General features: G+C 43.1%; 2 protein-coding genes and 1 long non-coding RNA gene across 7 annotated transcripts in view; 2 read left to right on the forward strand and 1 right to left on the reverse strand.

Annotated features, from left to right (window-relative positions):
- The first annotated feature begins 622 nt into the window (after positions 1–622).
- frs3 (fibroblast growth factor receptor substrate 3) lies at positions 623–7,732 on the forward strand. 2 transcript variants are annotated; one of them, XR_009131835.2, is made up of 8 exons: positions 623–912; positions 2,352–2,477; positions 2,558–2,646; positions 3,606–3,792; positions 4,008–4,169; positions 4,251–4,372; positions 4,445–6,129; positions 6,385–7,732. XR_009131835.2 is itself a non-coding variant. In XM_058084461.2 (7 exons), the coding sequence occupies exons 3-7, from the start codon at positions 2,581–2,583 to the stop codon at positions 5,738–5,740; spliced, it is 1,833 nt and encodes a 610-aa protein (XP_057940444.1). In that variant the 5' UTR covers positions 623–912; positions 2,352–2,477; positions 2,558–2,580; the 3' UTR covers positions 5,741–7,732. The 2 variants fall into 2 exon arrangements, 1 of the variants encoding a protein (XP_057940444.1); XM_058084461.2 differs by having other exon boundaries at positions 4,445–7,732.
- An 812-nt stretch (positions 7,733–8,544) lies between these two features.
- LOC144901304 (uncharacterized) lies at positions 8,545–11,039 on the reverse strand. Its single transcript, XR_013629500.1, has 3 exons — positions 10,986–11,039; positions 8,896–8,985; positions 8,545–8,786 (listed from the first exon to the last, which is right to left on the reverse strand). It is a non-coding gene; the product is annotated as an uncharacterized LOC144901304 (long non-coding RNA).
- A 3,250-nt stretch (positions 11,040–14,289) lies between these two features.
- Positions 14,290–23,389, forward strand: part of LOC131126041 (sodium- and chloride-dependent GABA transporter 2-like) — a 30,733-nt gene continuing 21,633 nt past the window's right edge. Inside the window, exons 1-5 of one of the 4 annotated variants that reach the window (XM_058068204.2) lie at positions 14,290–14,479; positions 17,156–17,203; positions 21,825–21,915; positions 22,268–22,452; positions 22,664–22,798. In XM_058068204.2, coding sequence (XP_057924187.2) covers positions 21,908–21,915; positions 22,268–22,452; positions 22,664–22,798 — 328 coding nt within the window. In that variant the 5' untranslated portion in view covers positions 14,290–14,479; positions 17,156–17,203; positions 21,825–21,907. Of the gene's footprint in view, positions 14,480–17,155; positions 17,204–19,270; positions 19,302–21,621; positions 21,737–21,824; positions 21,916–22,267; positions 22,453–22,663; positions 22,799–23,389 lie in introns of those variants that run through there. The other 3 variants (XM_078794943.1, XM_058068197.2, XM_058068212.2) reach the window with 3 other exon arrangements.

Raw genomic sequence — 23,389 nt, forward strand, 5'->3', positions numbered from 1 at the left:
CATTTCTTTTAAAGGAAAAGTGCACTTTTTTTTAAAATTTTGCCCATCATCCACAAACAACCCTTATGTAAGATGTCTTTCTTTCCTTTAAAACCTCCAGAAATGTTTGATATCCAAGCTGTGAGCACATAATAACAGGTACATTTAAGTACATGCTCCAATATGTAGTATTACCTTTCAGTAGAAGCCTGAGGCATTGTGAGTGAGTCTGTGGTGAAGCTAGTCGCTAGCCAGCTAGTAGCTAACAGGTGGCTAACAGGTTTAACTTTGTTAAAAACAATAATAACAATGTCACTGTAGCTTGCCTAATATACACGCCCCTTTGATGTAAATTGTGCATTTTCTGTTTCCCATGACATGCATTCTTAGCTGCCTCTTTTTTTAAGTAAACAACAGTGCAGAATAAGTAAACAAAACCAAAAAGAACAATTTGCTCTCATTTAAATCCAGTCCTCTTCTATCTATATTATCTATGAATATAAATAAAACAATATAGTTGAATAGCACAACAACAAACTCATTGATTTGTGGGGGAAAATAAAAATATCGATATTACCAAGCTGCTAGTACTCCGATATCAGTATTGTCGATGTTTGTATCGATCCGCCCACCCCGACTCCTTACCTTCTTGTCAGCCTCGTTGTCTGCTGGTGCACTTTGACCCCAGCTGCTCGGCAAATGTCATCCAGCCAGAAAGGGCCTTGCTGCAGTAGTGGGGGGGCGTCATAAGAGAGAGAGAGAGAGAGAGAAAAAAATAACAACATTATCAACCACGGTTCTCTCACCGCATCTTGGCTCCACGTCTCCGCGGAGTCGAGCGCCACATCCTCGCCGACCAGACGCCGCCAACACCTGCCCGCCGCCTGCAAGCGCGCTCGGCGTGGGGAAGAGCAAATAGACGGTGGCTGACATGTGAGTAGCCGAGAAGCATTCTCCACTCCGGGTTGCTAGGTGCTATCGTAGCTGTGGGAACGAATGACGGTTTGGGAGCTCCGTGGCTGATAATAGGGAAGACTGGCTGTGATTTTCTTGGATGGATGGATGGATGGATGGATGTAGGAAGGGAGAAGCCCATCGCTTCCCCGGCTAGATGTCAAGTGTTTAACGTATGCTGGTGTGTGGACTCCATCCTCGGTGAGATGTGGAGGCCCGCCTCGGAGCGCTCACTCTGCGGCGGCGTGCATGTGTTTTAGTGGCCGGGCCGAGGAGCACACACAGCGGGGTGAAGGCGTCTGCCTGCCTGCCTGCAGATGTGGTTGATGTTGTCACACCAAAGTGCAACATTGTTTAGAACTTAGTGACGCGCAGGTTACTTTTGCACTTTATTAGAAAGAAAAAAAAAGATGTCATGGTTTGAATATCTCTGTCTTTAAACTTGATGTCTCAACACCTTTGTAGTCATTTACTTAAGCTGCTGAGTCAAAAACTGAGTCAGCCCTCATTGACTTGAAGCAGTAATAAGAAAAAAGGGAAGAATAAATTCAATATTTGCCATGTAGGATCATTTATTGGCATACTGACTCAGACATGGGCTTCTTTATTTGCACCGTGGGAATGCATATAAGCCAACAGTCATCTATTTTTACATAAATGATGTTTTTGGGATAAAAGTGGCTAACGATACTGATCTTGACAGGCGTCAATCACAGCACACGTGTGATCCATGTGGTTGATTTAGAGTCTTCAATTAATATCCATATTTTGGGATGTGGGAGGAGGCCAGAGTACAACGGGAGAACATGCAAACTCCACACAGAGATTCCAAACCCTCACAGCCACCATGTTGCCCTTCATTGTAGATTGAAGGCAAGGCCAGCCACAGCAGCTTGAAAAAAACAAGAAAAATTCTTTTTCAAACCTGCTTCTCCGTAACTTCAGTTATTCATTTTCTACCGCTTTTTCCTCACGAGGGTCGCGGGGGGTGCTGGAGCCTATCCCAGCTGTCTTCGGGCGAGAGGCGGGGTACACCCTGGACTGGTGGCCAGCCAATCACAGGGCACATATAGACAAACAACCATTCACACTCACATTCATACCTATGGACAATTTGGAGTCGCCAATTAACCTAGCATGTTTTTGGAATGTGGGAGGAAACTGGAGTACCCGGAGAAAACCCACACATGCACGAGGAGAACATGCAAACTCCACACAAAGATGGCCAAGGGTGGAATTGAAAACTTCAGTTATGTCAAAGGCAAAATAAATAGTGTTTTAGTTGGTACAGTCAGGAAGTAAATGGCGTAGACGGAGACTTCGAAAATAAACCCAGTCGTTAATGAGTACCTGTAAAAATTCTGCAGTGGAATTTTCAGAGTATCCGGATTCTCATCATGAACATTTTGCTCTTCCAGGGCCAAGAGCATGATGCCTCCCCTGAAGATGCCCGTCCAGCAAAGCAAGTGGCTTGTGACGACGACGCCCAGCAGAAGATCCTTGGACTGAAGCGTGCGTCCCTTCACACTGATGGCCTGGACTGAGTAAGAAGTGTGATGGATGAGAGTTTGTTGTTGTATGCAGTCGGCACTAATCCATGTATGCGCGTGTGTGACTGTGGTAGGTTTCAGCTGGCCTGCTGAAGCCATGGGGAGCTGTTGGAGTTGTCTGTACAGGGACCCCATCCGAGACAACCATCTCACCAAGTTTAAGGTTTGTACCATTTCATTCCAGTATATCATTTTAATGGGGAATTCAACAGAAGGTGAACTTGGTTATACTTTAGAGTAGTCAGTGTACAACTTGCAATTGTTGTCTAAATATCTGGCTACACATGTGAGTACACCTCACTTTGAACAAATTGTGCCGTGGTTGTGACTGTCATGGCCGCTGCCTTAATCATCTTAGCCATGGGCACATATAGATAAACAACCATTCACACTCACATTCATACCTATGGACAATTTGGAGTTGCCAATTAACCTAGCATGTTTTTGGAATGAGGGAGGAAACCGGAGTACCTGGAGAAAACCCACACATGCACGGGGAGAACATGCAAACTCCACACAGAGATGGCCGAGGGTGGAATTGAACCCTGGTCTCCTAGCTGTGAGGTCTGCGCGCTAACCAATCGACCACAATTTTCGGGAAAAAGTGTTTTGATCGATTTGTTCAAGAATATGTGCTTCATTGAAAAAAACAACACAAGCAGAATTACATTTAAAACATTTTCCTGAAAATTGTCCCTTATTGGCACGGTGTTCGAGTGGTTTGTGCGCAGACCTCACAGCTAGGAGACCAGGGTTCAATTCCACCCTTCTGCCATCTCTTGTGTGGAGTTTGCATGTTGTCCCTGTGCATGCGTGGGTTTTCTCCGGGTACTCCGGTTTCCCCCCACATTCCAAAAACATGCTCGGTTAATTGGCGAAATTGTCCATAGGTATGAATGTGAGTGTGAATGGTTGTTTGTCTATATGTGCCCTGTGATTGGGTGGCGACCAGTCCAGAATGTACCCCGCCTCTTGCCTGACCCTCGTGTGGAAAAGCGGTAGAAAATGAATGAATTGTCCCGTATTACCCCTAAAATTGTCCTTATAAACCCGTTTTACGGTACTGTATTATACTTTTTGTCATCATATGATGCTATCATTAACTCCCTTTTTCCATCCCAGGTCGTCAATGTGGACGATGAAGGCAATGAGCTGGGCTCTGGCATCATGGAGCTCACTCAGACCGAGCTCATTCTTCACACACGCAAGAGGGACGCCATCAGGTGGCCGTACCTCTGCCTGCGCCGCTACGGCTACGACTCCAACTTGTTTTCTTTTGAGAGCGGCCGCCGCTGTCAGACTGGACAGGGTGAGTGAAAACGGAACAAAACAAGACATTATTATTCTCTTTTGTAAAGGCAGAATTTTACTGGATTGAGCGGGTACTACTACTATGCATATTTAATTACTCAGAAAAGTAACGCTGTACTGCATCTTGCACCTTTGCGCATTTTGTCCACTTGAAACTGTCTCTGTGTCTTCCAAAATAAATCACCCTCCTTGTTCTTGTGTCTCCATGATCAGGGATCTTCGCCTTCAAGTGCGCTCGCGCTGAGGAGATCTTCAACCTGCTCCAGGAGCTGATGCAATGCAACAGCATCAACGTGGTGGAGGAGTCCATGATGATGACTCGTAGCGGCCACACGGCAGAAATGGAGATGTCTCACACACCGCAGACTCCCAATAGTTAGTCACACAGCCAGCTTACACCCGTGATGCTTCGCCGGTTTCGTTTCTTTACAGCATGTATTGCAAATGTGCTCGCAGCTCCAGCATTCCCCGTGCAGGCTTTTCCCAACGGATACCCTGGTTATCCAATCAGAGGAGAGTCCTCCCAGCCTTCTCTTGCCGAGGAACACGGACACAACCTCATGGGTTTGGAAGACCAGGTTAGACACAACCATACTGTTGTCTGTTCATTGTGACCGTTTGAACTCGAGGTCTGCTTTGCTGTCTTCCAGACACACACCTACGTGAACACTGTGACCATGGAGGGCGATCTTGCCATGCGTCACTGCGTGCACGCCCTCCCTGAGGTGCGGCCCAGCACTTTCCCAGAAACGACACGCGGGGCCATGCCAGGTGCGGGTCAAGGGAATACTCAGTCCAACCTGCGGTGCTGCCCCCTGGAGGAGCATAAAGATCCTCAGGTGTTCCTCCAGCCGTCATCACAGGAGGTGAAGTTCATGCTGGGCCCCACGCCAGCGCAGCGCCATCTTCAAAGGGAGAGGGAACGCGAGAGGGAGCGGCTCGCTCACGGCCCCCACAGCCTTCAGCCAGCAGAGGGCGCAACAGGCTCAGAGACGGATGGAGACGAGCCCTCCTTGCAGATGTGCAACTCCCTCTCCTATCACCACTTCCATCATCACCCACACAGGCACCCGTGCCACGAGCACCCGGACAGCTGCCAGAGCGCCGAGCTGACCTACGAGAACATCAACGGCCTGAGGAGCAGCCGCAAGCAGCGGCTGAGTCCCAGCAGCGTGTCCCAGTCCGTGGGCTCCAGCAGCAGCAGCAGCACCGGAGACAGTCACCCTCACTCCCTCCTGCACCCCCACCGACCGTCCTCGCTTCCCCCGCAAGGCTATGGCTGTGAGAGGGCCATGGGCGGAGGTCACCGCCGGACGGCCTTGCTCAACTACGAGAACCTACCCTCGCTTCCCCCCGTGTGGGAGTACAGCGCCCTGCAGCGTGACGACGAGCAGGAAGAAGAAGATGACGAGGCAGACGAGGAGGAGTACGAAGAGGAAGAAGAAGACTTTGATGAGTACGAGTTCTCCGAAGGCCCCGAGACCACCAACGGCTACCACCAGGATGGGCGGGGCATCCACAGGGACGCTCTTCAGAACTACGTCAACACAGAGCAGGTGCAGCCGCCCAGGCTGCGACACAGCTGCCCCCCGCATCCAAGGCCATGTCAGCCCGACAGAGGGGGGCGCATTTTTAGCTTTGATTTCCGCAGACGCTCCAGGTCAGGGGTTGGAGCCTGCGAGCACGGTCACATGCCTCAGCCGCGGCTCAACTACATCCAGGTGGACCTCAAGGGAGAAGCTCTTGGTGGCGGCGGGGGCGGCCCGCCACAGCACCAGCGCCTGCCGCCCAAAAAATGCGGCCCGCAGGCTCCCAGGCGCAGCGAATGCTACGCCGTCATTGACCTGAAGAAGACGGCGGCCATGTCCAACCTGCAAAAAGCTCTGCCCAGGGATGATGGCACTTCCAGAAAGACTCGTCACAACAGCACAGACCTGCCTCTGTAGACCACGTCCACCATGGAGGAGCGGACATGACCACAGATGGATCTTCATTTGAGCACACCGGACCCTTCACTGTCATCCGTCCTTTTGGATTGTGGCGCTGACTCGGACGGTCGCAGGGAACCTCTGCCATTCGATGCTGTTATTTATTAGCTACATGTTGTGACGTTCTCTCTGGAGTTTCACTTTCAAATACTCTTTGCCGGATGCTTTTCCGAGCATAGTGACGTCATGCCCGGCATCGAACGGGAGCGGAGGCGTCTGTGTGGAGCCATTTCCATCTTGTAACGTGACTTACGGTCCCCGCACCATTCCCACTCTTCTTGTTGCGTTCACGTACTTCCTCGGCCGGCGGCATCCACACTTTGCAGAAGAAGTGTTTGTACCTCATGGTAGGTGGCAGCGTGGTCACTTTAAGCAGCTCCTTATTTCTTCACGAATGCCCGTAGAGCAGTTTGCACACAATCCTATGGAATTGTATTCTTCGGGTTCTGGGGACGTCGGGTTCTGACTGAGAGGTTGTTTTTTTTTTTTGGGGACAAGTAGCACAAAGTGAAATCAGTGAGCCTCGTCCCTCTCCCAAGTAGCATACCTGCACCTCCATCCACAGCGTATTGCACTTTTGAAGATGCTCTTTGTTTCCGCAGCCTCTCCACCTGAGCCGCACGTTCCTCGTATACTCAAAAGAAGGCAGGAGGCCACATTGTTTCACTGACGTTGGGCCAGCATTTGTAGTTCTTTCAAGGTTTGGAAGACGACATCCTGTGTAACCTCATAGACGCTCATTAAGATCACCTCAAATGTGCTGATTCGACACTTTGCCCGTCATCAGGTATGAACGGTCTGCTTCAAAGGTAAGCAAGGTTATTTTTTTATTGGAAATTACTCTCCGCCATCTGTAGAATATTTATTTATTTATTGCATTATTTATGAGTCCCTCTTTTAAGTGTATTACTATTATTTTCCATATGACAACCAGCAATTGAATTGTTATTTTTTTGTGTGTGTGTAATCCAGTTGTTAGCCTGGAGACCAAAGTTTGGAATTATAACTGTGCTTGGTTCTATTGTGACAATTTTAAAAGAGACTTTATTTCTACTTTTAAGTGCCAAAATCAAACATAATGAAATCAAATGTGCCAATTGTTTTCAAAAATATATGATAGGGCTGGAGAGACGGTGTGATAAGTGTGGGGACGCAAACTTGAAAAAGAGAATTCATCTTTTTTTTTTTTTTTGAAGATGAATTTTTTAAAAAAATGCACATTTCACCTCATTCACATCAACTGTCATTGTGGAGCAAGACGTTAATGATGATAATAATAATGGTGATTCGTGTGCTTTTGACCATATTGTTAGGTCCTTAAAGTAGCATCATCCTGTTCCATGTAACATTTTCTGGTCAATACTTAAATACTGTATTTAATATTGACTCACTTGCAAGCCGACATGACATATTAGCATTAGCACTACATCAACATAAGCCATCAAATGCATATTCAAAGGTTTGCTTTGCCTTTTTGAGCTTTTCTGAGGGGGGCTTCTGTGCTGCACGAGTCAGAGGAGGCATACAGTGGAACCTCCCAAGTTCTGGTATATTCTAGTAACAAAACAGTTTGTCCACAGGGATTAGTTATCACTTAAAGAGGACCTATTATGCTCATTTCTTGGCCCTTTGTATTGAGTTGTGGACTCCTATAGAGCAGCTACACACCATAACCAGCACAGAAAGTGTTCTAGTGCTTCCAGAATCTGCACCTATTCAGTTGTATTTCTTTGGATTTCATGGTTCCCGTGAAAACTGTCTGTTTTAATGTAAAACTCTGGTAGAGTCACTAATTGTGGTGGGAAAAGCTATTAGAAACCCCACTCACTTTATGCTATAATGCTATGCATATAAATGCTTTTGCTCTAATATTTACACAAAATAAACAGTTAGGATAAACTGATAAATTGTTATTTACTGCTTGCCCTTCTGACTCTTCCACACGACCACGTGACATTGGAAAGGCGTCAGGGTTCAGCAAGTTTTTCAGCTAGTCCAGCTACATTCTGGTCCTTTTTCACGGAACAAAATGCCGTTGACAGATTAAAAAGCATTTTTTTTGCTGGTAGGGAGTCAGGAACGGCAACCACCTCTTGTTGTAAACAAACAGCAGCGCAGGGCTTGGGGGAGGGCAGAGACTTTTATTTATATATATATATATATATATATATATATATATATATATATAAGGAATTCTGCCCCTCTGTGATGTCACAAAGAGGCAGTTTTGCCACGCCTTTTGAAACCAAGTGTTTTGAACCATCCCACACTTTTTTCAGGGCTCTCTTCCAAATGTGCAAACCTCATTATCGGAAACTTTGACATTGTTTACCACGAGAATACAACATTCTAACTACATTTATAGGTCGGAAAAGTGGGAAAAAGCATCATAGGTCCCCTCTAAAGGGATAGTTTGGAGGACAACCATATCAGCAGTGTAGTCCATCAAAGATGACTCTCAATGGCTTCAGGTTTCATCTAAGCTTTTGGAATGGATTAATTAATAACAAAAGCTGAGGTACCACTGTATATCCCAACACAGAAGCCTTAAAAATCCCAATTCTGAAGTTACAATTAATATTTAAGTTGTCTTTAAAGGCTGTTGACTGGTGTTTACATTTGCAATAAGTACCTTTGACATCAGGACTAGGAGTCTTCATGTCATGGATGTCTGCCTTCATGTCATAGATTATGGTTTGTCACGATTGTACGATATTGTGCTTACATTGTCATGGACATTTCCAGTGCCATACACTCTTTCAGCGTGCCAACGTTCCACACTTGACAACAAAACAGCTTGCTCAAAATGTCTTTAAACTTGTTTATAACCTCGCAAGCACCCAAACTGCTACTTCTCCTATAATCAAGTCCGCTAATAGTTCCACTACACACACACACACGATCTCACCAAGCGTGGTGTTTACGCCTCAGGCATGCGACACCCGGGGCTGGTGGGGAGAAGGGGGGGTCACCCACGGTCAGCGTTGCTCTCGCCCGTCGTTATCTGGAGGGCAAGGAGCCACAAGTCGAGATAACAACTGGTATTGTTGGAGTTCCTCATACTTAATTTATCGAGCGGGTTGTTTAACTAAAAGGGCTTGCTCTGTGTTTACCGTTTCAACATCACGCCGCGTTATCTCCGATTCCATTGCCACACTTTTCTCACTGTGCCTTTCACATGGGGGAACATGGCCGCTGTTTGCCTGTCGTCAAAGAAAAATGCAAAGAAAACAGTTTGGCATATAGGGGGAAAAAATGTCATCTTGTCATCAGCAGATGCATCCTCCAACATCAATAGCAAGGCACCCTTTTGCTGCTTGCTTTGTATGGGGGAAGAAGTAGCGCCATCTGGTGGACAAGTGTAACAAAATGAACTGATATGTGGCGATGACAGTGGTTAGCCTCGTTACTTCACTATCGCAGACTCCTGGAAGCCGGTTCTCTCAACACATAACATGGTTTCACTTTTTATATTTAAATTGTTTTACTATTTTTTACTTATTTCGGAAAATTTAAAGGAACTGCTAACCTAAAATTCTGTTTGTCATCACAGGAGATGTAGCTAATGGCTCTTAAGCTTCGTTTACACTTGCACGCACTTCGTCCCCGCAGTGGCCAATAAGCAAATTGGTCATTAACAGGTGTGAAACAGGTGTAAAATGTTCAAAATTTGTGGCACGCATTATTTCAGTGCACTGTCGTGAATGCAATGTCAACGCATCTCGTATGTGCCAATAATGCGGGTGGTGCGCATTAAAGCGTCTCATTCACATGAATGGGTGACCACTTCCACCACCTCTTGGAGCAATTTGGGGGGAATTGTCTTGTAATTTCTGTAACGTCTTGGATTTTACGGGTTCATTTATCATAATGCCCAAAGCAATGTTTTCTAGTCAGACTTAGACAGTCCTTATTGATCCAAAATAAATCAAATGCAATGCAATATGAATAAAATATAATAACATTAAAATAAATAAAAAGGATATAGGAAGCAATATTTGCATGTTTACTGTAGAAATATTGTAAATACAAGTAAATGGACACTTTATACAAGTGTAGTTTAAAATATAACTTTCTTTATTACACAAGCTTCTTTGGAGTTCAACATCTTGCAAATATAGGAATTAATGAAGCTGGGGGTGATGTTTGATGTTGCGTGGCAACACGCGGGATACAGCGGGACCAAATAACCGCATGGATGCGGGACATGGTGGTAACAATGCGTACCCATGCGGGTAAAATACACATCGCGTGTACTCTTGTCATGCACTCGACGTAAACCGCATTTGACAAGATGTATAGTCGTGGGTAAGTGTGGCCATTTCGGGTCACGAATTGCATTCCAAGTGCGTAATTCATGCGTGAACAGAATGCAAACAGTGCACAAACTAGTCCTCACGCTTTTCATAATTAATTAAATGACTGTGGCAAATTTGGTGACAATGCGGAGGCAAAATGCGTGCAAGTGTAAACGTCGCTTTAGCCTTGTAAAGTCAGGACGTTTATCATTTAAGTCTTACCTCGTTAATTATTTGAGATGTCATCTGTTTCCTTAAATAAAAACGTCCAACTGAGCAGTCTGTAGCATTTAATAGAACGTCATGCCTTGTTAGCCGTTTGACAGCTAGCATGCACTCCAGGAAGTCACTTCTCCCAGCTCAAAACAGTTTAACGCACACGCAAATCATCTTTTTTTTTTATATTTTCTGCTGTTCTAATATGTTATTTTTCAAATTTCAAAAGAGACGATAACCAAAAATCCCATTTGTTATCACTGGAGGATGTAGCTTTGCTCGCTAACAGCGCTTAGCATTAGCAAAGTCAGGAAGCTTAATGGAAGTCTTAATCAAATTAATATAATAGTTTAATGTTACCTTTACTTAGTCGGGTTATTGAATATTCTCCCAATGAAAAACAATAGCGTACCATCTTCGGCTTTTTAAACTTATGATTTGTAGCTCTTCTAATGTAATTTTTTCAAATTTGAAAAAAGATGCTAACCTAAAACCCTCATCGCTGGAGATGTAGCTTACCTGGCTAACATTAGCATTAGCATTGTAAAGCCAGGAAGTTTATCATCAAAATCTCATCAAATTAATTCTTCTAAATTCCCACTTTTCCCTGACATGACAAATCTTCTCAGTGTGTAGCATTTCAGAACGTAGAGTTGGGAGATAATGTCAACAAAGCTAATTGTGCTAACCTGAATTCTTAGCAGCTAAATTTCCGACGAATGTGACGATTCGTTTTTTTTTTTCCTCTTTTTTTCCTTCTTTGTTTTTCTGATGTCAAGATGCTAGAAACGTGAAAGGAAAGACAAAAAAGTCTTAACAGCAACATGTCATCCTCATCAGGGCAATTTCATATCATTCTTACTGTAAACATGAGAACCTCATGGCCATGTTCATGCCACAAAAGAAATATTTCTCAAAATATCTGATAAAACGGTATATATTGATATTCTGTATGTGTTTTTTGTTTGTTTATTTTTTAATACAACAGTACAATCACCACCATTGTAGGAGTGTTAGGGAAAAAGAAAAAAAATCATAAAGTTACGAAAATAAAGTGGTAATATTCTGGGTTTGAAAGGTCACTTTTTGTCCGTAAATAGTTACTTTTTTCTGAGAATAAAGTCAAAATACTAGAACATCACTTTTGGGGGAATTTTGCCCATCACCCACAACCCTTATGTGATACATGAATACACATCTTTTGTTTGTGTGCTAAAAATATAAACAGATATACCAGCTAAAAAGAGGCAGCTAATTAATGCACGTAACGGGACGCACCTATTCCGCCTGGAAAGCCTGCCTCCAAAAATCCTCCAACAAGGCTTTATATCAATGCTGAGCATGCTGTAATATTTGCAGTATATTTCCCGAATTTGATGGTTTTAAACATTCCCGGAACTTTCTTCCTGGATGCATAGATGCATTCTTAGCTACCTCATTTTAGCTGTTTTTGCACCAAAAGGAGAAAGATATGTGTTTGTGTCTCACATTATAAAATTACCCCCAAAAAAAGTGATTTTTTTTTTTTTATTGATGACATTTTTTAATGGTTCTCCAACTTTTTTCCACCAAGTATCACCTCAAAATGTTAGTACCACCTTTTTTGCTACCTCAGTTTATTATTGTTGTTTAGCTTGGGATATGTGGCTTGTACTCGCAGTTATTGGTGAATAACTGTAATACTTTGTGTTTTGTATTATCATTTCATGCATTTTTCAAGTAGCAGTTTAAGAATGGAGGACTATTTCACCGTTCGTCACATATTAATTAACACAGCTTTAAGTACATCCATCAATTTCCTATAACGCTTGTCCTCGCTTTAACTTTATTATTTTTAAATTATGACTTTATTCCACAAAAATGTAACATTTTTTTTTGGTCATATTTTGACTTTGTATTGGTAATAGTTGTCATACTCCTTGGTGCCACCAGAGGGTGATGTATTGTACATGAAGGCTGCTTTGGCCTGGCTTTGTAACGACTGTGTCAGTTCCTCCATTGATAGAGTGCCAAATCTGCTTCAGCATGTCAAATGTTTGGACCGAGGAGGGATGGTGGGGGGTGGGATGGGACGGGATGGGATGGGATGGGACGGGGTGGGATGGGGCACCAACTGCTTGAGACACGAATGCAAAACTGGCAGTTTAAATAATTCATGTTGAAGCCCGAGCGGCACAAAGGGTTCTTTATGTTTTGTCTCATTTTGCAATTGAAAAAAAAAAAGAAAAGACAAAATGTTTCTTCAAGTGTTTGTTGAATGTCTGTGTGCATCCATGGGTGACGGTCTGATATAGCCATTAGAAGCCCATTTGCTTCACTTGTTGGACTGTCAAAATGGACATTGGTGGGGGGGGATTTTTTTTTTCTCCCCTCCTACCCTCTTTAATCATTCCACACGCAGATGAGTTCCTAATGAAATGTCCTAAGAACTTAGCGATACGGACACGTTGGGGACTTTTATCATTTCTAGAGTGTGGATTTGTCCAAAATGTACAAGTCAATGTAATTCCAATATTAAAAATGATGCCATGAAAATATCTTATTGTGCATTAAACAGTGTCAACTTTGCTTTTCAGACCTTTTTGGTGTCTCTCGAATGAATGGACAAAAGCACTTTGCTTTAGGTCTCCTCACTTTTCACTTAACTACAGTTAGAACTTTGTTTTAGTTAAAAGGAACTCTGGTGCGGTTGCTCGAGACCCGTCCCACGGTTGACTTGAGCTACACCGACCCAAGACTAGGACCGGTATTAAAGATAACTGTCCTTTAAAAACATCAACACATATTTCTTTCCCTTATCGTGCATTTTAATGAGAGAAAATGAGTTGGTATGAGCTAGCTAACAATGTACATCTTTGCAACCTATACCTATTTTGACGCTAAAAAAAAAACCGCAGACGGTGTTCTATTTACATAACTGATGAGCGACAGCCATATTGTTATTGTAGCAGCTAACACAACACCTCGCTCAGTGTCAATCACACGGACTGGATGCATTTTGTAGGACTGGAGCCACAAGTCTTGTGCTGGAAGACACAGCCATCCCCATGAGAGCGTTTATTTATATATTTATAAGCCGTATTTTTGTTAACTGCTTTTTGTACCAAGCATATTTTGCCATCATATATCTTATATATCCTCGGTTTGCCACCCTGGTCTCAACCAATAAATTGCACCGGAAAGGTAAAAGGAAACCGCAACAGTAAGTATTACATGTACTATTATATACGTTTTAATATGCAGCATGTATATAAAACATTTCAGAAGGCATTGTAGTCCAAATAGATACATCTCAATGATGTGCATTGTTAGCTAGCTCATATTAACTCATACACCGGTTTCCTCCCACATTCCAAAAACATGCTAGGTTAATTAGCGACTCCAAATTGTCCATAGGTATGAATGTGAGTGTGAATGGTTGTTTGTCTATATGTGCCCTGTGATTGGCTGGCTGGCCACCAGTCCAGGGTGTACCCCGCCTCTCGCCCGAAGACAGCTGGGATAGGCTCCAGCGACCCTTGGGTCTACAGAAAAGGGAAAGAAACGTGTTCCAATTTCACATAAGCATTGTGGATGTTTTCCTAAAAAAAAAAAAAAAATCCTAAAAAAGTGCAGTTTTCCTTTTAAAGTGACACAAATGATAAATATGTAAGAGGAAAATGTATTGGAAGTACTCTGTCTTTCTGCTTTGCTTTCTTTGTTTCTTTTTAAAAGTATATTTGACAAACATTTTGTGAAATCTAAGCAGGGAACACAGAGTGGAGCACGTTTATGTTGACGCCCCTCGGACCGGCTGACTCACCTCGGTTGCCCAAAAAACGCAAGCCTTGCCCTGAACCTTTGCTCGGGTGAGAAGAAATGATTTTTGTTTGTTGATGTGGTTTTCATCCATTTTGTACATATTTTTTTATTGACTTCTTCTCTTCACGCTGCTTAGCAGGAGCGTCACGGCGAGATAAAAACGTGCCAAGATGTGCTTTCACTATCCCAGCAGGTGAAACAGGTGACGTAAATGGGCACAGCATTGTGTGTGTGGCGAGGAGGACAGTGCTCCAAGAGGTTGGATCACAACCAACAAAGAATTGTTAGCACTAACAAACCCTGCAGTGGGGAAAAAACGATCCGAAATCTACTGGAAAAGACGACCCGGACCAGCTGGACCAGAAGGACAACTGTCCATTGAGTAAGTCACCATGCTAGTGATTGTGATACATCGTGTTTGATATCATAGCCATATATGCAGTCCAGAACCAAAATATATGGGCTAAAACTTTACACATCATTTGGTTTTCAGTTCCTAGCTGTTCATAAGCTTCCCAGTACAGATGGGTGTCCTGTGGCTTTGTTTTGGAGTGGGCTGTTACCTCTTGGTAGGGGCATGAAAGGGGGCAGAAAAATAGTTCTGTGTTATCTGCTCCAATAACAATGTCGCTGCTTGGTTTATATACAGTTATTTTTTTTTTTTTACAGTCAAAGTAGGTGTGTCCCGTGACATGCATTGTTAGCGCCCACATGCTAGCTCTTTTTTTTTTTTAATGCACAGAAAAGGGAAAGACATGGTCATGTTTCACATAAGGATGGTGGATGATTTCAATAAAAGGGCAGTTCCCCTTTAAGAAAGTCACCCCGAGAACTCGCCGGAACTACTTTCTTCAACGCCAAAAACTGACACATGTGATGAAGTTGTCAGGAAGGTCACTGTTGATGTACTACATCACCGATGGGGATGTCATACAACTTGATGTCAAAACATTCCGGTGCTGGAGCCTATCCCAGCTGTCTTCGGGTGAGAGGCGGGGTACACCCTGGACTGGTGGCCAGCCAATCACAGGGCACATATAGACAAACAACCATTCACACTCACATTCAATTAAGCTAGCATGTTTTTGGAATGTGGGAGGAAACCGGAGTACCCGGAGAAAACCCGCGCATGCACGGGGAGAACATGCAAACTCCACACAGGGGGGGATTGAACTCGGGTCTCCTAGCTGTGAGGCCTGCGTGCTAACCACTCGGACTTAGTTGTATACTTTATTTGATGTTGTTGGAGTAACAATGGACAGCAGATGTTGCTATGGGAAGTCCATTAGTGATTCTGAGACTAGTTGTTTCAGTACCGTGGTGTGAACAGAATCAGGATTGAAACGGTTGGAATAGATTATTGGAGTTGACTTGGGTTTTGAGCTGGACAGCGACGACATGTTCCAAGAGTTTGGAGAGGAATGGGGGGGCTGGAGCTTGGCTGGAAGTTGTCCATTATGTCGGGGCTGAGATCAGGTTTCTTCAGGATGGGGGTGATGGCGGCATGTTTCAGTGAGGGAGGGAGGGGGGGAGGGTTGGAGGTATTTGTTGATGACTGATGTGATGGGAGGAGACAGACTTTGATTTAGCCAGATGGGACGGGGTCGAGTACACAGGTCAAGTTTTTCATGGACTGGGTGATCGGGGAGAACTGGGAGACGGGATGGGCGGGGGTTGGTTAGGCTGTCGTGAGTGACAGATCCAAGTTCTGAAGTATAAAATAGATGTTGTTCAATCTCCCTCTTTTTGACTCACTCGCCCAATACGAGAGTGGCAGACTCTTGGACATTTATGGCATAGAACCAGCAACCTTGTGCTGGTTTACGCTCCTTCGGATCTTCAATTTGAGCATAATGGTGTGAGTTGAAGTTTTGTAGATACATTTTGGGGTTACACACTAAATGATGAAGAAATATTGTTTGAGGAGTTTGCTAATAGGGCGGCACAGTGGTCTCGTGGTTAGCGCGCAGACCTCATAGCTAGGAGACCAGGGTTCAATTCCACCCTCTGCCATCTCTGTGTGGAGTTTGCATGTTCTCCTTGTGCATGCGTGGGTTTTCTTCCCACATTCCAAAAACATGCTAGGTTAATTAGCGACTCCAAATTGTCCATAGGTATGAATGTGAGTGTGAATGGTTGTTTGTCTATATGTGCCCTGTGATTGGCTGGCGACCGCCCAAAGACAGCTGGGATAGGCTCCAGCACTCCTGCGACCCTCGTGAGGAAAAAGCGGTAGAAAATGAATGAATAAAAGAATGCGTTTGCTAATAGCCAGTCCAGGGTGTACCCCGCCTCTCGCCCGAAGTCTGCTAGGATAGGCTCCAGCACTAGGCCCAGACCCTAGTGTGGATAAGTGGTATAGAAAATGGATGGATGCAGTTTTCTACTGATGGAGAACAGGGTCTCAGGGTCACTGGAGCCAGGATAAACGAGGTGTGAATAATAGTAGGCAGTTTTGTCCTGGAAGATGATGCCGGTTTAGGCTCAGAAAAACCATTTGGTGTCCGGGTGTCGGAATGTGGCAGTTCTGGTTTTGATGGCAATCCACAGTCAGTCAGCATTTGCTAACTTTATGTTGATGAGATTGTTTTTGTTGATAAGGCTGAGACAGGCCTGCGGGTGGTGCCATCCGGCAGAAACGAAAAACCGTATGGCGAAAGGCAGCCTTAATGCCGTTGAACATGTTTGGACAATCACTTGCTTTGGTCTGGTGTCCTGTTGTTTTTCCCGGGAAACAAGGAAGTGGTCCAGAAAGTTTCTCATACAATACTCAAAGTGTTTGCCGGAGAAAAGCCGCTCTGTGTGAAGAAACAAATGATGGCGACTGAGCGGATCACCGCTCCCAAACCTGTCGTCACCCCTAACAAGCAAACCGGAACAATTCACTTCATTTTCTAACATCTACTCCAAGTCCAGCCGTGTGTAAACTACTTCACAGACGTCATGTACACAACAGCATGGTCCTCGGGAGCTCCGGGGATTTATGGCAAAATGTAAACATTATACAGACTAGCTGTCTTTGTCTGTTGTTTATATATACACCGATCTTGTTTTATAGTTCTCGGAATGATGTACTCCAAGAGGAGACGCTGAAAGAACGATCACAGTGAGTCTGACAAAGACTACACTTTCTTTATTCTCAAGAGAAAGCACATTTAGTTTCGTTTTGTATCATTCCTAACCTCATACTAGGTGGTTTCCTGGCTACGTACACACACTCCCATAAATGATCAATACTGTACAAAAAGTTACATGTAGTCGTGCATCCCTACACTGAGGAATGACATCATTTTTGTCAACTTTCTTTTCATTAGTCACCCAAACGTTAGGGAGGCTCTTCGGAATGGAAAGTGAAACCCAGCAAAAAAAAACAACAAATCATACAAATCAGTTTTACTACTAATCATATGTACATATATAGTAGCTATGCCTGATCTTTGACACTCATTGTGTTTGACAATAACAGTGACATCATTGACTCAAACAGGCATTTAAATAATACAAATAAAACAATACAAATATTTATATTAATATATTATTATTATTAATATTTATATAACTCTTTATATAACTTGAACTTTCATTAAACAGTATTAAGACATTTTTATCCTAACATTGCCATCTTTAATTTTGGAATATTACAGTTTTATTCCCGTACTCTTACAGCTTTTTCTCATAGTATGGCGACGTTATTCTCTTAAGATTGCAACGTTATTCCCTGACATTGCAACAATATTCTGATAACTTTGCAAATGATGACTTTTTCCTCATAGTTTACGATTTGTTATTCTTCTCTTATTTCAGTTGCCCGTGCATTCTTGTAACATTGCATCTTTATTATCTTTATTATCTATGCGGGTTATTGTGTGTAGCTGCTCTACAGGAGTCCATGACTCAATACAAAGGGTCAAAAAATGAGCACAATAGGTCCCCTTTATTTCCCGTAACACGACAGGACATTACGACTCTACGATTTTTGGAAGGTTTCAACCTTATTCTTGTAACTTTCTGACGTGTTTCTTGTAGGATTGCAATTTTATTATTTATTTATTATTTATTATTTATTAATTCTGTGACTTCCATTTAAGTCTTGAAACACTGACGCTTCAAACCCATAATGTTCCAGCTTTTTGTTTTTTGCGTAAGATTGTGATGTTATTTTTGTGACATTGTAACTTTTGTAACCTTTGTACTTGTTTTTTGTAGTATTACGAATTTATTCTTCGAACGCTTCCAACTTCATCCTCGTAATGTTGCAGCTTTTTTTGTGCTACAACTTTTTTCTCCTATTTACATTTTTTTTTCTCCTAACATTGCAACTTTATCCGTTTACCATGACAACTTATTTCTCATCGCAATTCTTTATTCATAGAAGTGCGAACTTATTGGTGTTAGTAAGTAGCATGTAAGGGACTACGCATTCCCATGATTGGCCAGCAGGGGGCGACTCCTCCAATTGTACAAAATGACCTTACTTTTGTCACATGATGCGGTCACAGCTGTGACAGCAAGTGGCGTCATCTTGGCAACATGCGGCTGTCATCATGTCCAAATGTGAAGTCTTTGCTACTTTGTGAACTTGAACTTGTACTTTTTAGACGTGTGTGTGTGTGTGTGTGTGTGTGTGTCTGAGAGAGATGGACTTGACACTCGCATGTGAACGTGAAACAAATGAAGTCACAGTGCCGCATCTCCCTCCTTGAATGCGGCCTGTTTCCTTCATTCAGAATTCTTTCCACAGTTGTCCAAACAGACCACAAGAAGGCAGACAATACCTGCATGCATGCATGCATGCATGCATGCATGAGTGCCACTCCACACCCAGATGGAGCCCAATTCCATCTTGTGGTAAATATTATAATCTGAAATTTCCAGTTTCCAAGTGGAGTTTGCACTACAAACAGATTAGCGGCTGTTCATAAACACTGGCTATATTTAGTGTCTTGTTAAGTGCAGACTTTTACAAGGAGTTTGTAATAACACAAATATTTTACTTAAAATCGGGAATAAAAGGTGGCAGGAATGTGGAGTCCGTTGACGGACTGTGCATCTGTCCCCTTTGGGACCAAAATAGCCAATTAGCCGCCTCCTCTTGATTTAGCCAGGCTCAAAGCTTCAGCTGTTTCCACCCTTCTAGCAACAAGAAGGACATCAAGGAAACCAGTTGAGGGGTGCGATTCCGATGAATATGTCTGCATCTGCTGGTGGGAAGGAAACGCACACCAGAATAAGCTAAATTGGTTATTTATTATGACGTTATTCTTGTAATGTTGCGGCTTTAAGGCTGAATTTTGCTATGGCGAGCGGCTTGTTGATCTTCTAAGGCCGTGCAGTTCTCCACTCAAACACCAGGGGCAGTGTTTCCCTCTTGTGTTTTCTCTTTGACCAGCTTTTTAGCTTACGGCGTAGCAGTAAACATTAGCAACTGAACCGACATCCACATAAAATTTGTGCTCCCTTGCTTTGTCGCGGTTTCACAAATATGAATTAATTAATACATAATCACTGTTTCGTGATTGGCCACCCATTATTACTCCACAAAATGTATATATTTAAACAAATGACATATTCCTGCATGGCTTAGATGTAAGTGATTAGCACAGGGAAGGATTCCACCAGGAAACAGTGCAGCTATGGAGAACAGATATCAGGGAAAGTGGAATCCTTCTGACTGAATGCTGTTGGAATGTGCTAAGGGATGACCCTGCTGCTGCCGTTCCACACTTTTTAAAAATATATGTTTGCTGTCACTGTTTTTGTTGTTGTAGTTCATACTGTTCTGTCCTGTGGCTTATAAGAGCCTGTCAAAGATTAATTTCTGTTATGCAGCAGACAATAAAGGTTATCTACCTATCTATAAAGTCAGATGTAATATTAATAAATTGAATATGTTCATAGTTAAAGCACAGGAAACCTCAACACACATTTTTTAAAACTATTACTAGAGCAATGTAGAGATGAAATAACACCCCTAGAGTCACCTTTACACGCTATTATTCTTTGTTTACACCACAATGCTAATGAGCGGGCTACAGGATCACTGCAGGGACACAAGAAACAGCCGAGCTAACTAGTTAGCCTCCAATTTATTTATTCTAAACTTTTTTTTTTAAACTTTGCCCATCATTCACAATCCTTATGTGAAACATGAACACATATTTCTATCCCTTTTCTGGGCATTCTAGTGTGAGAATATTAATATGAGCTAGCTAACAGCAGACATCATAGGAAGTAACTATTTTGATGCTAAAGCCCTCACAGAAAGAAGTTAAAAACATTTTTCTATTTCTATAACTTGTATATTAACCAAGCTACAGCGATATTATTATTATTGTAGCAGCTAACATGAAAAACGATATTTATCCGGCAGACTAACGCGACGCCTCACTCAGCGTCATTCACAGACGGACGCGTTAGATAGCTAGCTCTCCATTTCGCTACAAAGACTCAACAAGATGCTGGTTTTGCCGTCAGCGTTTTTTTTTTTACCCGAGTACTGGTAAGCACACGTGCTGGAAGACACAGCCATCCCATTGTAAGTGTTGTCGAAGTATGTAAATAAGATGTTTTTAGAGGGTTTTTCAGAGGGCTTCAAGGGTCTCAATGACGTTCATGGTTAGCTAGCTCATATTAACTTGTTTTCATGTGCACAGAAAAGGGAAATAAATATATATTCATGTTTCACATAGGCAACATTCCCAAAATTGTGCAGTTCCCCTTTAAGAAACGGCTTTAAACTTTTTTCGCTACCATGGCTGAGTCCGTGTGATGTAACGTCGTGTCTCATCGATGCTTAGTGACACCTAGTGGCCAGAACAGTGATCATTTATTTATTATCTTTACAAAAAACGCATAGCGAGGGGGCGTACCCCGCCTCTTGCCACAAAGTCAGCCGGCATAGACTCCAGCATACCGCACCCGAGTGAGGATAAGCGGCATAGAAAATGAATGTATGAAATATGATTTAATAATGTTCCGAGTTGTTCTGTTCCATTTCCAAAGTAGGCTGCCGATAAACAGTATTGTGTATATATATGAGACTGTAATAACCTAAATACAAGCGTCTGGCAGCACTTCATAACCAGATAAGCCCGATGATAAAGTGCAAGAGTTCAAGGGAAAAAAAGTTGGTGACCATAAAAGCTGAAAAGAGGAAGTAAGCAATAGGCTATAAAAAGACTGCGAATGTCGCGGGCTTTTAAGATAACACAGCTTATGATTAATCAAAATAAAATGTAAAAAAGTGATATAAAGTCATATTTATGTCAAGATAACATGTTGTCTAAATAAATCTCACCGAGTTAAAAGGGCTGCAAAACATGAAATGATGATAAAATCTGCCATTCACGTCTGATGATGTTTGCATAGAGAAAAGGCTATTGTCATTTTGTGCTTTTTTTTTTTTTTTTGCACAATTTACAGCTCAACACGGCAAATTCCCGGTTGGCAGATAAACGCAGCCTGTTTACAGCTACTGACATAACAAGGGACGGCTCAGCTGATTTGGTTTAGTTGTTAGCAACTGTGCTAATCTCAGTGACTGGAGCGACTCCTGTCTCAGTGGAAAAATACAGCAGGGAAGTGGTGTCTACCTTGAACCTTTGTCAGAGCCAAACACTCTTTCAAGTGCGGCCGCATGGTGTGGAGCGCAGCAGCGTCTCAGAGAGAGCGACCAGAGCCTCTTTGATTCACACTCTGGCTTTGCTCATGACTTTTTGTTTGTCCAGAGATCCTGTGGTGCATCCAGCCGAGAGGAATACTGATCACTTTGTTGTTGCTGGAAGCAAGTCTCGCGGGAGGGCGCTCAGTGATGGAGGGGTAAGTACTGAGTCTTTCTTCATTATCCACCATGCTGCCCGGCTACATGTATGACTTTTCATTCTGGGGGAATTCTGCCTCTGCCGATGAAACAAGTGCCGTGGCTTTGCCGGGAAAAACACTTGTTGCAGGTGAAAACTTTCCATTTGCCGGTAATCCGGCCAGCTCAAGTTCAAGCAATAAATTAACAAAGAGCCTGATCCCTGCCAAATAGTGGTCAGCTGAGTGATTGTGTCTCGAATGCGGACGCCGTGCCACAAATATTTGTCAGTCTTTGTGTCAAGCGCAGAGACGGATGTTTGAGATCGGATTGCGCGCTATTTGTAATTAATGCCCTTTTCGATATGCCAAGGGAATTCCTGAAAGGAAGCAGCCGCGACGCGCCGGCTCAAGGCGGCAGCCTGGTGAAGAAGACCCAGCTGTTGGACCGCGGCAAGTGGGCCAACAAGTTGGAGTTCCTGCTGGCCGTGGCGGGGACCCTGGTGGGCTTGGGAAATCTCTGGCGCTTCCCTTACTTGTGCTACAAAAACGGGGGAGGTGAGCTCGACTCCCACACGAGAAGTAGACTCATTCCGCCTGTGCTTCTCATTTCCTGTTTCCTGCCAAGCGCAGTTAGTCATCATGCAGATTTAAATGATAAGGAAGGTGCCCTGTAGCGGAGTAGCGGAGTGCACAGGGTCAAGGGAAGTTCCCACACTGAACCCCCACCATGAAGTGTCCAGTCACTCTTCTTCTTTTGTCTTCCCAGGAGCCTTTTTGGTTCCCTACGTTCTGTTTCTCCTGGCTTGCGGCATCCCCATGTTCCTCCTGGAGACGGCCATGGGACAGTATACATCTCAGGGATGCATTACATGCTGGAGACACTTCTGCCCTTTGTTTGAAGGTTAGTGTTGTGACCAGAATTGAATTATTGAACAGGAAGTTACATAATTTAGCAGGTGCGAAACACGGCGCCGTCGTCGCCTCCTCAGTCTGACAATCGTCATCATAATTATTTATGGTAATGGTTGAATTTTATTCAAACATGCATCAAGTTACAATGGAATATACGGTTCCAAAGTAGTAGTAGGAAGTAGGAAGAAGAAAAACTTATTCAATCCTAACCCCCAACATTTACTCACTTCCTGTATTCCAGATATTATTATTATTATTTGTATTTATTATGTGTGTGTATATATAATATAATAATAATAATAAATAATAATTATTATTATTATATATATAATTATATATAATATAATTAATTAATAAATGATTATTATTATTATATAATTATATATAATATAATTAATACTAAATATAATTAAATGATATATAATAATAACTATTAGAATAATAATTATTATTGTGCTTTTCAACCTCCACTCCACATTTACCTCCTGATGATGACGCAGCATCAGGACCATCTGGGGCCTCACTATCTTGCCCAGAGATATTATACTTCCACATGATCACAGGAGAATCAAACCCGCAA

Source organism: Doryrhamphus excisus, linkage group LG11 (genome assembly GCF_037039965.1).
Source record: "Doryrhamphus excisus strain RoL-2023G ecotype Guam linkage group LG11, RoL_Dexc_Guam_v1.1, whole genome shotgun sequence".
NCBI lineage: Eukaryota > Metazoa > Chordata > Actinopteri > Syngnathiformes > Syngnathidae > Doryrhamphus > Doryrhamphus excisus.

Excerpts from the sequence above, each read along its gene's own strand:
- frs3 (XM_058084461.2), top strand. The coding sequence starts at position 2,581 with ATGGGGAGCTGTTGGAGTTGTCTGTACAGGGACCCCATCCGAGACAAC. Across the intron at positions 2,647-3,605 it reads ACCATCTCACCAAGTTTAAG|GTCGTCAATGTGGACGATGA; the intron begins GTTTGTACCATT and ends TTTCCATCCCAG. Across the intron at positions 3,793-4,007 it reads CCGCTGTCAGACTGGACAGG|GGATCTTCGCCTTCAAGTGC; the intron begins GTGAGTGAAAAC and ends CTCCATGATCAG.